Raw genomic sequence first — 13,312 nt, 5'->3', positions numbered from 1 at the left:
TGGTTATTTCTTACATTTCAGTCAAGCGAGAAATGGAAAACCTATTTCGGTATGTATCACCTAATTTCCTTTGAACCCCGCTTAATCGGAGAAAATTGGAGGATTTTTACCGCAATAACGGGAAACGTGCACAAGATAAGTGATTTTACTTAATGCGCGTTTTATTTTATGAATGAAACCGATGTCGGTGACGTATTCATTTACTACACAGCGATGACGATGCCGCGCTGTTAATAAATTTATTGAATGTTGCCTATGGGAAATAGTCATTGGCGTCGACTTTAGTTCAAAATAGGTCCATATTTTTTAATTATTTGTTATAAAGAGGCCCAGGCATTACAGCAGATAAATGGTTTATTTGCCAAAAGATATACAATTAATAAAAAAATAATAGGTAACAAAAAAGTCAAACAATATATCTTCCTTAAAATGATCAAAATCGGGAAAATATTCCGATAATAAATTAGAAACATATTATCGTCGTAACCGGATAATATATATACTGATCCAGAAATTACCTGCAGTTAATATGAGATCAAATGTTTTCATGAGGCCAAGACTTATTCGTTACCTGCCATTTAAGATCAGGAAATTCGAACAAAGCGAACTTCATGTCAAACACCACAATCCAACAAAAAACAGGTGAAGCGACGAAATGTAAAGAACTACATAAAGTTGCAGGCAAAATCCTGCACCAATAACGGAGTTGACAATCAAACTAAACTAATGTATACTTATTTCTAGTACAGTAACCCCTTGTCAACCGCGGGGGTTCCGTTCGAGATATTGGCAAAACCGCGGTTAGCGAGGGATTTTCTAAAAACAGAAGAATATAAAATATTAGTGTGAAAATACGTAATTAAGACACCAAATTTACTTTGTTGTACATATGTATGTACATATCTATATTAAAAGTAGATACATAATGATTTTGTTATAAACGTATACAACTTATTTTCGAAAATAATGTAAAACTGTCGGCTGCTTCATTTTTTTTGTGAGTTACGGATGCAGTAGCCCATTCAAACCATTTGAAAACTTTAGGCTTCTTTCTAGTGAAAATCTTGCAACTGTTGTGCGGTTGATAAAATGTTTTATAAACTACTTAACGTTAGGGATGTAGTAGTAATTGTAGTAGTCGTCGGCTCGTCGAGGGTTTCATCATCTGTATTGTCTTCGATATCTGATGTATTTTCCAGGATTTCAAGCAGTTCTGATTCCTATAGTTCACTGTCGTGAGAAACTATAACTTCTTCAACATCACTTGATTGCAACTCCTCGAAACCATCGCCATGAATTTGGTGCAAGATTCTTACAATCTCTTCAATTTCGGTTGCTTTGTCAGGAATTGTTGATGTGTCTGCCACAACCTCTGGCCACAGCTTTCTCCAACAGGCATTCAATGTTGATGAACGTAACTCATCCACTGCTTCTTTGATAAATATTATGCAATGGGCGATATTAAAAGCTTTCCAGCTTTCTTGTGACTGTGAGACCAGGATTTTGTTCCATGCTATTCAATACATAACTGAAAGTTCGCTTAACATAATATCTTTTAAACGCTGCTATTATTCCCTGATCCAATGGTTGTATCAATGATGTAGTGTTCTATGTTTGGATCAAAAAAAAGAAGTAAAGCTTTGAATGGCAACGATTTTGAGGTTAAATATTGCCTAACACTGGGTACGAAGCAGTCCAGAAACCAATCTGTAAATAATGTTGCAGTAACCCAACCTTTTTGATTCGCTCTCCAAAACACCGGCAGATCTTTTTTGTTTTTATTTTTTAGAGCACGTGGGTTAAGAGATTTGTATACGAGCAGTGGCTTTACCATGTGGTTACCTGAAGCATTAGAGCAAAACAGAAGAGTAAGCCTATCCTTAGCAACTTTAAATCCTGGTGCGGATCTTTCAGTTTGAGACACAAATGTTCGAGCAGGCATCCTCTTCCAAAATAAACCTGTCTCGTCGGCATTAAATACCTGATCTGGATGATATCCCTTGCTTTCAATTAGTTTTTTGAATTCCTTCGGTTCCCAATTAGCTACCTCGTGATCTGCAGAAGCCGACTCTCCTGTAATTTTTACGTTGTGCAGCGAAAATCGCCTTTTTAAATTTTCAAACCAACCCTTACTGGCTTGGAAGCTTACCGTTTCCTCATTAGACTTTAGGTTCTCGAAAAGACGCTTAGCTTTTTCTTGAATAATTTGGGTGCTAAGTGGTACACTTCTTTTAGTTTGATACTCGATCCAAATTCCGAGCGCCCTTTCGATCTTTTCCATCGTTTGGGGTCGCGAGAAACATTTTACTTTGTTGCTGGTATTAGTACCGCGCGAAACACTGGCCCGAATAGATTGCTCACTCATTTTTATTGTTCTTACAGTTGATTCATTCACTTTAAATTTTTTTGCAGCACTCGCATACGTTTCACCTGCAGCAAGACAGTCTAGCAATTGAATTTTTCTGTCAAGAGTCATTACATTTCGCTTTCTTTTAACAAAATCGTGGCCTGTGGACGCCATTATATTATAACTAAATAATTAACTCAAGAAAAGGACAATCACACTAATCACCAACTTAATTTGCTAATGAATGTAACTTAAATGCGTAACTAATCACACGCCACGTCGCGCCGTGGCTGTGCTGTGTGCACAGCGCAGTTAATTTGTTTGAAAATGTAGAGAAGCCGATTTCGCAAGACAAAACCGCGGATAATCAAAACCGCGGTTGATGAGGGATTACTGTATATATATTTGGATCGTAGATATATGCAGACCGCCCATCAGCACAATATAAGCTAAATTGTCTATTAAACAGATTTTTTAAACAAAACATCGCTGACGCTAAGCTGGTGTCAAAAAAAAATAATTTAGCTTGAAAATTGACTTATTTGAGTGGGTTATAATAGTTTTGATGAATATTGATCAATACTGATGAATAATCATAAGGATTAACGCCCGAAAAATGAGAAGTGCATAAATCGCAATAAAGCACATTCCCATATAGCACAGGATGTCCAATAATGGATATCCAAAATTAGTCCAAACATTATCCATTAAGTACAAAAAATGCTCAAAATGCTTCAAAAATATTCAACGACAAGGCGTATGCTTTCGAGAAATAAAATAGTTTTTTTTCACGTTTTACTCGAAAACCTTAAGTTTATATGAGAAAAGTATAGGTACAAAAACTATAGATTTTTTTATCACCTATAATTTCCTGAAGAAGTATTTTTCTTTCAGGCAGTTATTTTCTACAAAAAAAAACGTTTTTTATTAACCTTACCCTTACCCCCCCCACCCACCCCATACAACTTACCAGTAAGAAATTGTTTTAAAAAATCATTGTTTTCCAAAATAATACACATGAATAACAGCTGGTTTCGTCATTGATATGCAATCTAATAGCACAGTTTGTTTATTTCAATTTGACATAATTATATGTATATTTAATATAAAAACAGCGCTATTAGATTAGATATTATGGACAAAAAATAGTGATTTTTAGAAGAATGTAATTAAATATTTGAAGTGTAATAATCGAGCCAAAAAACTAGAAATTTTCTCCCTTTCGTAAACAGTATCGTTTATGATACACGTATATTCTACAGTTTAATAAACAGACCTTGACCATATACGGGTGACAAAACCAAAAATTTACCTAAAAAAATCGTTGAAATTATCAGTTCTCTTCTAATCAAAAGCATTTGTCTATTTATGAACGGAGTTATTTCTATAACATTTCAAAGCTTTACAACTCTATTCCCGATGGTTACAAGATTTTGACGAACATAAAATCTTTGATTATTATTTCTAGCAGGAGAGTTAAATAACAAAATATGCCTATAATAAAACTCTCAAAATTTCAAAAAAAAAACTTTTTAAATATGCCCCCTATTTTGTGTTTCAAAATTAGTTTGTTTGTGCTATTTCATTAAATTGTATATACCTATATGCTCTATTGATAATATTTTTTCTGTGAAATTCTTTTTTGAATTAAGGTACACTATGGATCTAGGTTAATTAGAGCAGTGTAAATACTTCGCCTCTTTTCACAATAGTACAATTAATGTAAATCTAACTTGTTCAATTGTAAAAATAGTCTTTATTCTTATTAGAAGGAGAGCACTTTGAAAATTCGGAAATAATTTTTTTTTTAATTCGTTTTTGAGCCCTAAAAATGCGAGATCTCGACTAATATGAGAATATTTTCCTAGTTTTGGACCCATTAAACCAATGTGTCCAAAACTGATCCAAATAAGTATCCATTATGGGAAAATAATGGACGTCTCAAAGTGTGTCGTTCGACTGTCCATTGGACATCATTTTTGGATGTCCATAGGGACGATATATCCAAAAGGGGGACAGCCATTGGATATCGAATGACTTAACGAATGCTATCTGGGTTTGTAATCGTTCTTGGCTGATGAACGCTCTAAACGAGTATAAATGTTTTGCCCTATTTTACAGTTATAGTACAAGTATATAAATAAACTGATACACTCCCTTTTAATCAGTCGTGCGTGCTTATTGAGCTTTAAGCTTAAAAATGGCCTTACTATATAGGTATTGAAAACTATTTCAATGAATAAGGGATAGAAAACCGACAAAACTTGATCCAAACCCGATTATCGTCAACCAGTTCGGTAAATGTACCGCCAAAACCAGAACATAAAAAGGGAAAGCGCTAAAATTTGGCGACCGAACATGACCTCCTTATACTGCCATGTAATATTCACATATTGATCGGGCCATATGCATTTCTTCACCCAACTATAATCACCTGAAAAACTTTTAAAGTCTTCGTAGTAAAATGTTAATTACTTGTAAGAGAATTATTACTAGAAGGTTGATTGAATAATACCGAGCTATTAGGTGTATAATTTTAATACCGCGGAAAAATGAAAGTGAAATCCTTTAAGCTGACCTCTACTCCGTTATAAGACTTGTGATTGTAAAATTCTATAAATTTTGTATTTGTATCTGTCTATTATTGATACAATGAAAATGCGATTTGTGTTAGTGTGTTTTATGTTTTTTTGTATTTCTGGTAAGTATATTATATTATGAGTGAATAGCAAGAATGACCCCTTAACAAAAAAAAACCCAAAATATTTATATAAGCAATTCTTTGATATCATACGTTTAAGTAACAAATCCCTAAGTATAATTAACACGTCTCTTATATAACAGAGATGATTCTTTTAAGGTTTTTTTTCAGACTAAAAAAATATGCTTGATTTTTTGTCTCCCGATTCTTTTTTAGTAATCAGTAATAAAACTACAGCAATATTTTTGCTTCTCACAGGTAGTTTGAGTCACTTTTGCTTTCTTTATAAGCAGTAGAATTCATTTTCTTTCAAAATCCTGTACAAAGTGCCTCACTTGTTAGAGCTTTCTCTATTTGCCTGTTTTGTCCAGTAACAAATACTTTAATTCTGGTAAATATTATATACCTAGATTTAATTCACTTAAAGAATTATAGTAAAAAAAAATTGTGTTACATAAGTTAAATTACCTGGAAAAGCTATATTTTTTCAGGCAGTAAAAGCAATTTTTATATTTTTTCAAGGCAATAAAGCAAACAATTCTTATTTATATTAGAAAATTAGGATCAGAAGCACTTTTTTACATTTTTTCAAACAATTGAGGACTTTCTTTGATGTAGTAATAAAGGAAAACAAAGTAATTTCTTATTTCATCCAGAAATTACAAAAATGCAGAAGTAAAATAGTATATATCTTCCAGGGATTGACATTACTTTATGAGTAAATAAAGGTTCTTAATTTTTTCCCAGTATAATATTTAAATATCTGGAAAGATATTAAAAAAAACCTTACCTGTCTGGACTTTCTTGGTAAGAAGAAGTCTTCATTACGAATTAAAACTGGATCTCCCTTTTTTTACCTTCCTTGCAAATAAGTAATTTTAAATAAAACACATACAATTTTTGTACCAATATATATTTATTTTTCAGATTTTGAGGCTCTAATAATACCTGATGAACTGCCTTCCATTCTATCGGTAATTTACTCCAATATTCCCACATTGAAGAAAGGTAAGTATTCGAAAAAGTCCATAGCAAGTATCACAATAAAAGCTAAACATTACGTACACAGGCCACCTGGATTTCTCCAAAGATGATTATAGAGATTGACCTACAATTACCTACTATGTGAATTTTAAATATTGTGAATCTGTCACTAATGAATGGCGTTTTTCCGGAGTCATTGAAAGTATTAACTGTCACTCCTGTTCCTAAAGTTGCTAACACCAAGTTAAATAGTGAGTTTCGTCCAATCAATACAGTCCCCATCTATGAAAAGGCGCATTAAAGTAGTGTGTTAAGGGATACTGTGATAAAGAAATAATAATTCCTATAACCAATCCGGTTTTCGTGAAAACCATTTGTGTGAATTGGTTGTTTTAAATATATGTCGTGATTTTATTAATTAAAGCCATCGATTTTGGTAATTTTGTTTTAAAACTGTGTTCTTAAATTTTAAGAAGGCGTTTGACACTATCGATAGAAATATATTATAAGGTAAATTGGAGCGTCTAGGAATTGAGCATAATGTCTTAAAATGATTCAGGTCTTATTTATGTAATAAGGTAAATTCTGTTTCTCAAACTATAAGTGTCGATTTTAGTGTTCGCCAAGGAACGGATTTAGGTCCATTACTATTTTTGCTATAATATATCAATGAGATGGTTAGCGTTACTGAAAAATCAAATGTTGTGTTGTTTGCCGACCATACAATGTTGTACATAGTGGGTAAAAACCTCAATCAAATGATATGTGACAACAACTTTAAATACAGACAAATCGAAATTTTGTTTACTTGAAAAAAAATCAAAAATAGCTTCTATTGACATTCCAAGTGTGTGCATTCGTGGAAATGGACTAATAATAGGCTACGATCGAAATATTAAGTATAATATATTGGACTCAATAGGCCAAAATTTGTAGATGTCCACCAATATTTCTTTGTATAATAATGCCATACCACTTCCCCATTTGCAACGCTGTTATATAATTTACCACAAATATAAAATCTACCAGATGGAAAAATAGGGCCATAAGGACAATTTTAGAATATAACCGTTATACACCAATTAAATCAATGCTAACTGTTTTAAATATGTTGTCTGTCCATCAGCGAGTAGTGTTTAACGTTAATGTGTTTATATTTAAGTTAAAAAAAGGCCTTTTACCAAGATATATCTGGGGTAATATTCCCTGATGTCCATAACTATAATACAAGAAATTGTATAGATTTTATGAATGTAACACTACTCAAATGCTTGCAATTCCGTGCTCTATTAGAATTTAATAAATTACCGAATAACAAAATCCAATCCAATTAAACGCTTACTGAGAGCACACATTTGAAATTGGTTATTATATACCTATAAGTCACTTCTATATTGTAATACAACTTTAATCTTAATCTACATGTTAAGTTTTATTTGTTTATTTTAGTCACATTTAGAGTTTGATTTCTTACTATTTTATATTTACCATAAGTTTTCATTTTATTCATTTTAACTTTGTCTGAGGCACTAGAACTATAAGATGAATTGACAGAACCCCCTAATTGTCATGTTGGATTAATGCTTTTAACTAAATTTAGTGGAGGATGACCGAGTTTTTATTACTTATAGGTATATCAATATTGTATTTATTATTTAAACCAAGTGCAATTTATATGTCGCATATTTACTAAATAAATAAAGATACGTATCATAAATAAACTCAACATCATAAATAATAATTTTCTATGCAAATTTCAGTAAAACAAGTTGGACACAAGCAATTTTTTTACAGGAACTGATTCAAGAATTGGATGGGGATTTAGACTTGGAGACAGAGCTGACTTTCAAGTGTTACTGGAATTAGGTCCGCAACAATACACTCAACCCCTGGCAAATCAAGGAAATGAAGGGGGAGCAAATAAAAGAAACACATTGAATACTTTAGCCGATAACTTATATGCGAAAATGCAACAAGCCAAAAAACAAGAGGAGCATAAAGTAGAAAAGGTAAGATTACTGCGAATATTAATAAATAATCTTATCAGAGTGTCATTTCGTTGGTTCATAGGAATCTTCAAAAGCCGTAAATAGTTCACCACAGTGGTTACAAAACTGGAGTAAAAAGGTCTCCGGGAACAACGGTTCAAATGATGAAACGCTGTTATTGAATGCCAAACCTGGAATTGCTATTGGGGAAATCGATGCTAAATCAGTAAGTATTTGCTATAGGGTAATACGAGAGTTAACGATATTTATTTTTTAGGTAATACCTGATGATCAAGATACAACTGAAGAGCAAAAATCCGCAAGACCTGTAATAAAGAAAAACGTTAAGAAACGTGGAAACCAAAGTTTAGTATCTATTTTAACGCAGCAAGAAAACGAAACAACTAGATAATGAAAAATATATTCGTAGATAGAGTAGCAATGTTGTTAATATTTAGATTTTTTTTCTATGAGATTTGTCTGAAATGAAACACAAATTTTTGTACAATATATTATACATATATTATATAATTTTTCATACATATCACAATTGTTGGCAATATAATAATTAAATGTGCCTAAGAGTCGCACTACAATAAGGAGTAAAAGAAAAACGTTATTCATATCAACGTATATCCAAGAAATCTTTTGTTTCGCTCTTATAAAGTATTAAAAACTGTATTTTTCAATTATTTCAAATATATTTTTGTTACTTACTTTAGCTAGCAAAGAGAAACAATGCATGCAAAAAAATATATACCGGGTGACAAAGAAAAAAGGAAACACTTAATTATTATTTTACTCTTTAAGATAAACAAGTGACATTTGGTAAATATAATTTGGCTTATTTTAAAATGGCACACTTGGTATATTATTACGTATTTCGATAGAAAATAATATTCTGAGAACAACTTTACTGTATTTGCTACTTTTCATTTTATACTCATAGAAAAAAATCATTTTTTTTAAATTTTAAAATAGGGTGCCATGAATACGTTTAAAGTTTTAATTTTTAATCAAGTAATCACGGAAAAATAGTTTTCACTGGATTTTATGACTTTTACACGCCTATTTAAAATGTCCAAACGATTATTTTTACTTTATTTTTTTAAATGGCACATTATTGGGAACAACCACTTTTGAAATGCGGTGTCTTTTTCTCAATAATTTGTTGTGATTATTTTTTAAATCAGTTGATAGATAAGCCTATAAGAAGAAAAAAAACTAAGAGTAACTACATAAATAAACGCATTCAATTAATAAAAATAGTGAATGAAGTTTCTTGAATAGGGGTCTGCGTTTTGACGCGTTCTTCAATTATTTTCCAATTGACATAATATATGACACCTTGTCAAGTTCAATTATTATTTTTTATTTAAATAAATTTGCCGCATTTTTTTGAAAGAATTTTAGTGTTAACTAATTTTTCAGTGAAATTTGCATTAAAAAAAATGCATTGAAAAATTTATTCTTTCACAACTAGTACAAGGTGTCCAAGAATGGATTTCCCTTTTAAAACTTGAACAAGTTGGCAACCGTGTAATATAGCGGAGCCGCGTTAGCGGCGTTCGATAGTGGATCGATGCGGATTATTTAGTCAAAATGGAGCGTTGGTCAGGTGTGCATCGCGCGTTCATTATTGAGGCATACTTCAAGAGTAATGATTCTTACATAGTTGCAAGACGAAGATTTTGTGCTCACTTCAATATTAGGCGTGTGGAGGACGCTCCGAGCAAAAATTTGGTGAAATCCTGGGTGCGAAGGTTTAGAGAAACATCGTCAGCTGTAAATGCAAAACCCCGTGGTCGTCCAAGGACTGCAACTGCTCCTGAGAATGTTGAGGCCGTGCGTGCTGCGATTATTCGAAACCCTAGTGGATCAGTTCGTAAAACATCACAAGCTTTGCAAATGCACAAATCATCTCTACACAGAATTCTAAAGAGAGATTTGAAGTTTCATCCCTACAAAATTCAAATAGTGCAAGAATTAAACCCAAATGACTTTATAAACCGGCGTTCTTTCGCTGAAACCATGATAGACCATTTTTTTGTAAACGATCGAGTTAACAATATCCTGTTCAGTGACGAAGCGCACTTTCACCTTTCAGGCGCAGTCAATAAGCAAAACTGTCGCTACTGGGCACCAGACAATCCAAGGCGAAAACACGAAAAGCCCCTACATAGCCCAAAGGTAACTGTGTGGTGTGCTATGTCGTCCTCGGGAATTATCGGTCCGTATTTTTTTGAAAACGGACGCGGCGCAGCCCTTACTGTTAATAGTGCTCGTTATTGTGCGATGCTTCGGGATTATTTGACACCTCAGCTACAAGATTTAGATGGCTTCAATCAGGATACCTGGTTTCAACAGGACGGGGCTACCGCACACACAGCCCTAGCGTCTATGGAAGTCGTTAGAGGATTATTTCCGGAAAAGGTGATTTCCCGTTTTGGAGATCTAAACTGGCCGGCTAGGTCTTCCGACCTCACCCCACTGGACTTTTTTTTGTGGGGATTCCTCAAAAGTAAAGTTTATGTTGATAGACCTGCCACCTTGCAAGAGTTAAAACAAAAAATACGGGAAGAAATTATTGGAATACCACCCGAGATGTGTTTAGCAGTTTTCGACCACATGAAGACGGCACTACAAGAGTGTTTTGACCGAAATGGAAGGCACCTCGACAATATAATTTTTAAAACATGAAATCCGCATATATTGTGTGTAGTCCTACCTTAATAAATTCTTTTTAAAACTGAAAAAAAAAATTTGGTTAGCCTTCAAAAAGGGAAATCCATTCCTGGACACCCTGTACTATCGACTCGTACAACGAAGACTATAGTAACTCATTTTTTGGGTTTTTTGAGTTACTATAATGCGGCGCATGTATTTACTAAAAGCTTTGCCGAGGAAAAATATCATGTCATTTTTGGCTGTAAAATACAACGAATACTATATTATCTCGATTTACTATACTTAAACAGGTGCTCAATTCCCATGAAGACTATAGTATATCGTGTTGCTATAGTATTCGACGTAAATATTGTTGGTAGGTAAAACTTACTATAATTTTATTGTGTGCCGGTTTTGAGGTTAAGTTGTCACTATTGTTGCAGGTTGCAATATTGAGTATCGTGTACGTATTTATTTTGTATTAAAGTGTAATTAATACGAGTTCAAGAGGAAAAAAATATTGGAACTGCTGAAATCATCTAAGCAAATTGTCAAGGATCCTACACAAGGTAATTTAGAATGTAACACTTTGCAGAATCCAGGTAGAAACCACTACTATTTTATTGTTTACAAAATTATGGTATTCTTTATTCTAATATTGTTACTTTTAGGAAGTCCTAACAACTTGGAACTCCTGAATTTGCCTCAAGATGATCCTGGACCATCAGGCTATTTTATGTCTAGTAATAATATCTTGCAAAAACCTGGTAAGTGTTTAATTTATATTTTTATTTTAACCGTAATAATCTGCTGTATTATTTATTTAGTCATGTATTATTTTTTTTATTTAGTCATCTCTTATTAGATTGCATACTTTATATTGCCATAACACATTTATTTTGTAAATAGTTAATATAATTACACGAATGTGCTAGCAAACATAACTAGACACATAATAAGCAAACCTAGTTTGACCTTATACTAAATAAAACAATATTTTTTCAGGTGCTTCAGGTTTCCAGACAGATTATAGATTTGATAAAGATTCTGATAATTCAGTTTTGGATCCCGACTACATTGAAGAATCTGAGGAATTATCAGAGTCAGAGAAAGAAGAACTACTCCCGTTATCTAGCATCAGAGAAAAAATGGCACAGCAAAAGCTTTCAATTCAACAAACACCTGCTGAAACAACTATTAGAAGAAAACGGAAAATTCAACAAAAAGAAAAACAATTTAGGAAGCGAGTACGAAACGAAATTGAGTGGATTGACAACAAAGCTAAAAAGGAATTAAATTTAGAACAGGAACACAGAAATAGAAAAGGGAAATTAATACCAGGTCGACAAATGAGAAATCCTTGTCCAGAAAAATGTAGATCTAAGTGCACTACAAAGGTAACTGAGCAAAAGAGAAGGGAAATATTTGATTTGTTCTGGAAAATAGCAGATCACACCAAACAATGGGAATACATAGCAAAATTGGTGACTTTGGAAGATAAAAAAGTTAGTAAAAAGGGTGAGTTGTTTATCGAGGGAAAAAACTTGCAAGTATGTAAAAAAATGTTTTTAAATACGCACAGAATATCGGAACAGTGGGTAACAACAGCGCTTAGTAGAATAGAAGAGACCAGCATGGTAAAAGAAGACTCAAGAGGAAAGCATGGAAACAGACCACACAAGTTAAATGAAAACATATTGGTTAGCGTAAGAGACCACATAAAAATGTTCCCTGTGGTACCTTCTCACTACATACGCAAAAATTCAAACAAAAAGTATTTAGAGGAAGGGCTTAATATTTGCATAAAGTATCTAGCTTATATGCAAGAAAATCACTCCGGGCAACAAGTGGCAACTTTACGACAATACCGTGATATATTTAACACCGAATTTAATATTTCATTCTTTAAGCCCAAAAAGGATCAATGTGATCGCTGTATGGTGTATGCTATGGCTACCAATAAGGAGAAGATGGTGCTGGAAAGTGAATATCAACAACATATTCAAAATAAGAAAATAGTCCGAGATCTAAAAGATTATGACAAACTACAAGCAGTAGAGGATAAAACCATTTGTGTTGCTTGCTTTGATTTGCAAAAAGTTCTTATTACCCCTTTTTGTGAAATATAGTTGGATCAATGGATCCTTGCGTTTACGTCATCACGTGTTCAAGGTTGATGTTTATATGAATCAATCAGTTGTCAAAACAGCATCAGTGGCGGCGGCATTTTTAAATTAAAAAAAAATAATAGGGTTTCATGCCCAATTTCCTTGGGCGACGATTTTCGCCAGAGATGAAATCTGCAATTCTTTGAAATTTGTTTTTAGTATATTGTCACTTTTAGGGCAGCTAATTTATTTATAGCTATTTGCTGTCTATTTCAACCTGCTGTTCTTTATTACTGGTAGAATATTTCTTTAAATTACTCACGTCTTCTACTTATAAATGCAATAGGTACTTCATACACAGTGTCTTTTAGGACCTCATAAAAGTTATCATAAGATTTGTTTTTACTTCACAATAAAATATTTATAACAATTTTTAATAAAGAAAGATTTTCATCGAAAATAGACAGTATTCATATTATATAACAATAAATTTCCATGAATAAAATTCCTATTCCTT

General features: G+C 32.8%; 2 protein-coding genes across 2 annotated transcripts; both read left to right on the top strand.

Annotated features, from left to right (window-relative positions):
• The first annotated feature begins 4,732 nt into the window (after positions 1–4,732).
• On the top strand, positions 4,733–8,564 carry LOC126745518 (uncharacterized). The gene is made up of 5 exons (XM_050453393.1): positions 4,733–5,048; positions 5,976–6,056; positions 7,827–8,041; positions 8,103–8,246; positions 8,298–8,564. The coding sequence occupies exons 1-5, from the start codon at positions 5,000–5,002 to the stop codon at positions 8,430–8,432; spliced, it is 624 nt and encodes a 207-aa protein (XP_050309350.1). The 5' UTR covers positions 4,733–4,999; the 3' UTR covers positions 8,433–8,564.
• A 2,019-nt stretch (positions 8,565–10,583) lies between these two features.
• On the top strand, positions 10,584–13,207 carry LOC126745516 (uncharacterized). Its single transcript, XM_050453390.1, has 2 exons — positions 10,584–11,454; positions 11,693–13,207. The coding sequence occupies exons 1-2, from the start codon at positions 11,325–11,327 to the stop codon at positions 12,814–12,816; spliced, it is 1,254 nt and encodes a 417-aa protein (XP_050309347.1). The 5' UTR covers positions 10,584–11,324; the 3' UTR covers positions 12,817–13,207.
• Positions 13,208–13,312: the final 105 nt, after the last annotated feature.

Source organism: Anthonomus grandis, chromosome 16 (genome assembly GCF_022605725.1).
Source record: "Anthonomus grandis grandis chromosome 16, icAntGran1.3, whole genome shotgun sequence".
Lineage (NCBI taxonomy): Eukaryota > Metazoa > Arthropoda > Insecta > Coleoptera > Curculionidae > Anthonomus > Anthonomus grandis.
The sequence above is the reverse complement of the archived record's forward strand: the minus strand, read 5'-3'. Positions and strand labels throughout refer to the sequence as shown.

What these genes read in the sequence shown, in the direction of transcription:
- LOC126745518 (XM_050453393.1), top strand. Translation starts at nt 5,000, where the DNA reads ATGAAAATGCGATTTGTGTTAGTGTGTTTTATGTTTTTTTGTATTTCT. An exon ending in AGGAGCATAAAGTAGAAAAG is followed by an intron (nt 8,042 to 8,102) that starts GTAAGATTACTG and finishes GTTGGTTCATAG; the next exon opens with GAATCTTCAAAAGCCGTAAA. An exon ending in GGGAAATCGATGCTAAATCA is followed by an intron (nt 8,247 to 8,297) that starts GTAAGTATTTGC and finishes TTTATTTTTTAG; the next exon opens with GTAATACCTGATGATCAAGA.
- LOC126745516 (XM_050453390.1), top strand. Translation starts at nt 11,325, where the DNA reads ATGGTATTCTTTATTCTAATATTGTTACTTTTAGGAAGTCCTAACAAC. An exon ending in TAATATCTTGCAAAAACCTG is followed by an intron (nt 11,455 to 11,692) that starts GTAAGTGTTTAA and finishes ATATTTTTTCAG; the next exon opens with GTGCTTCAGGTTTCCAGACA.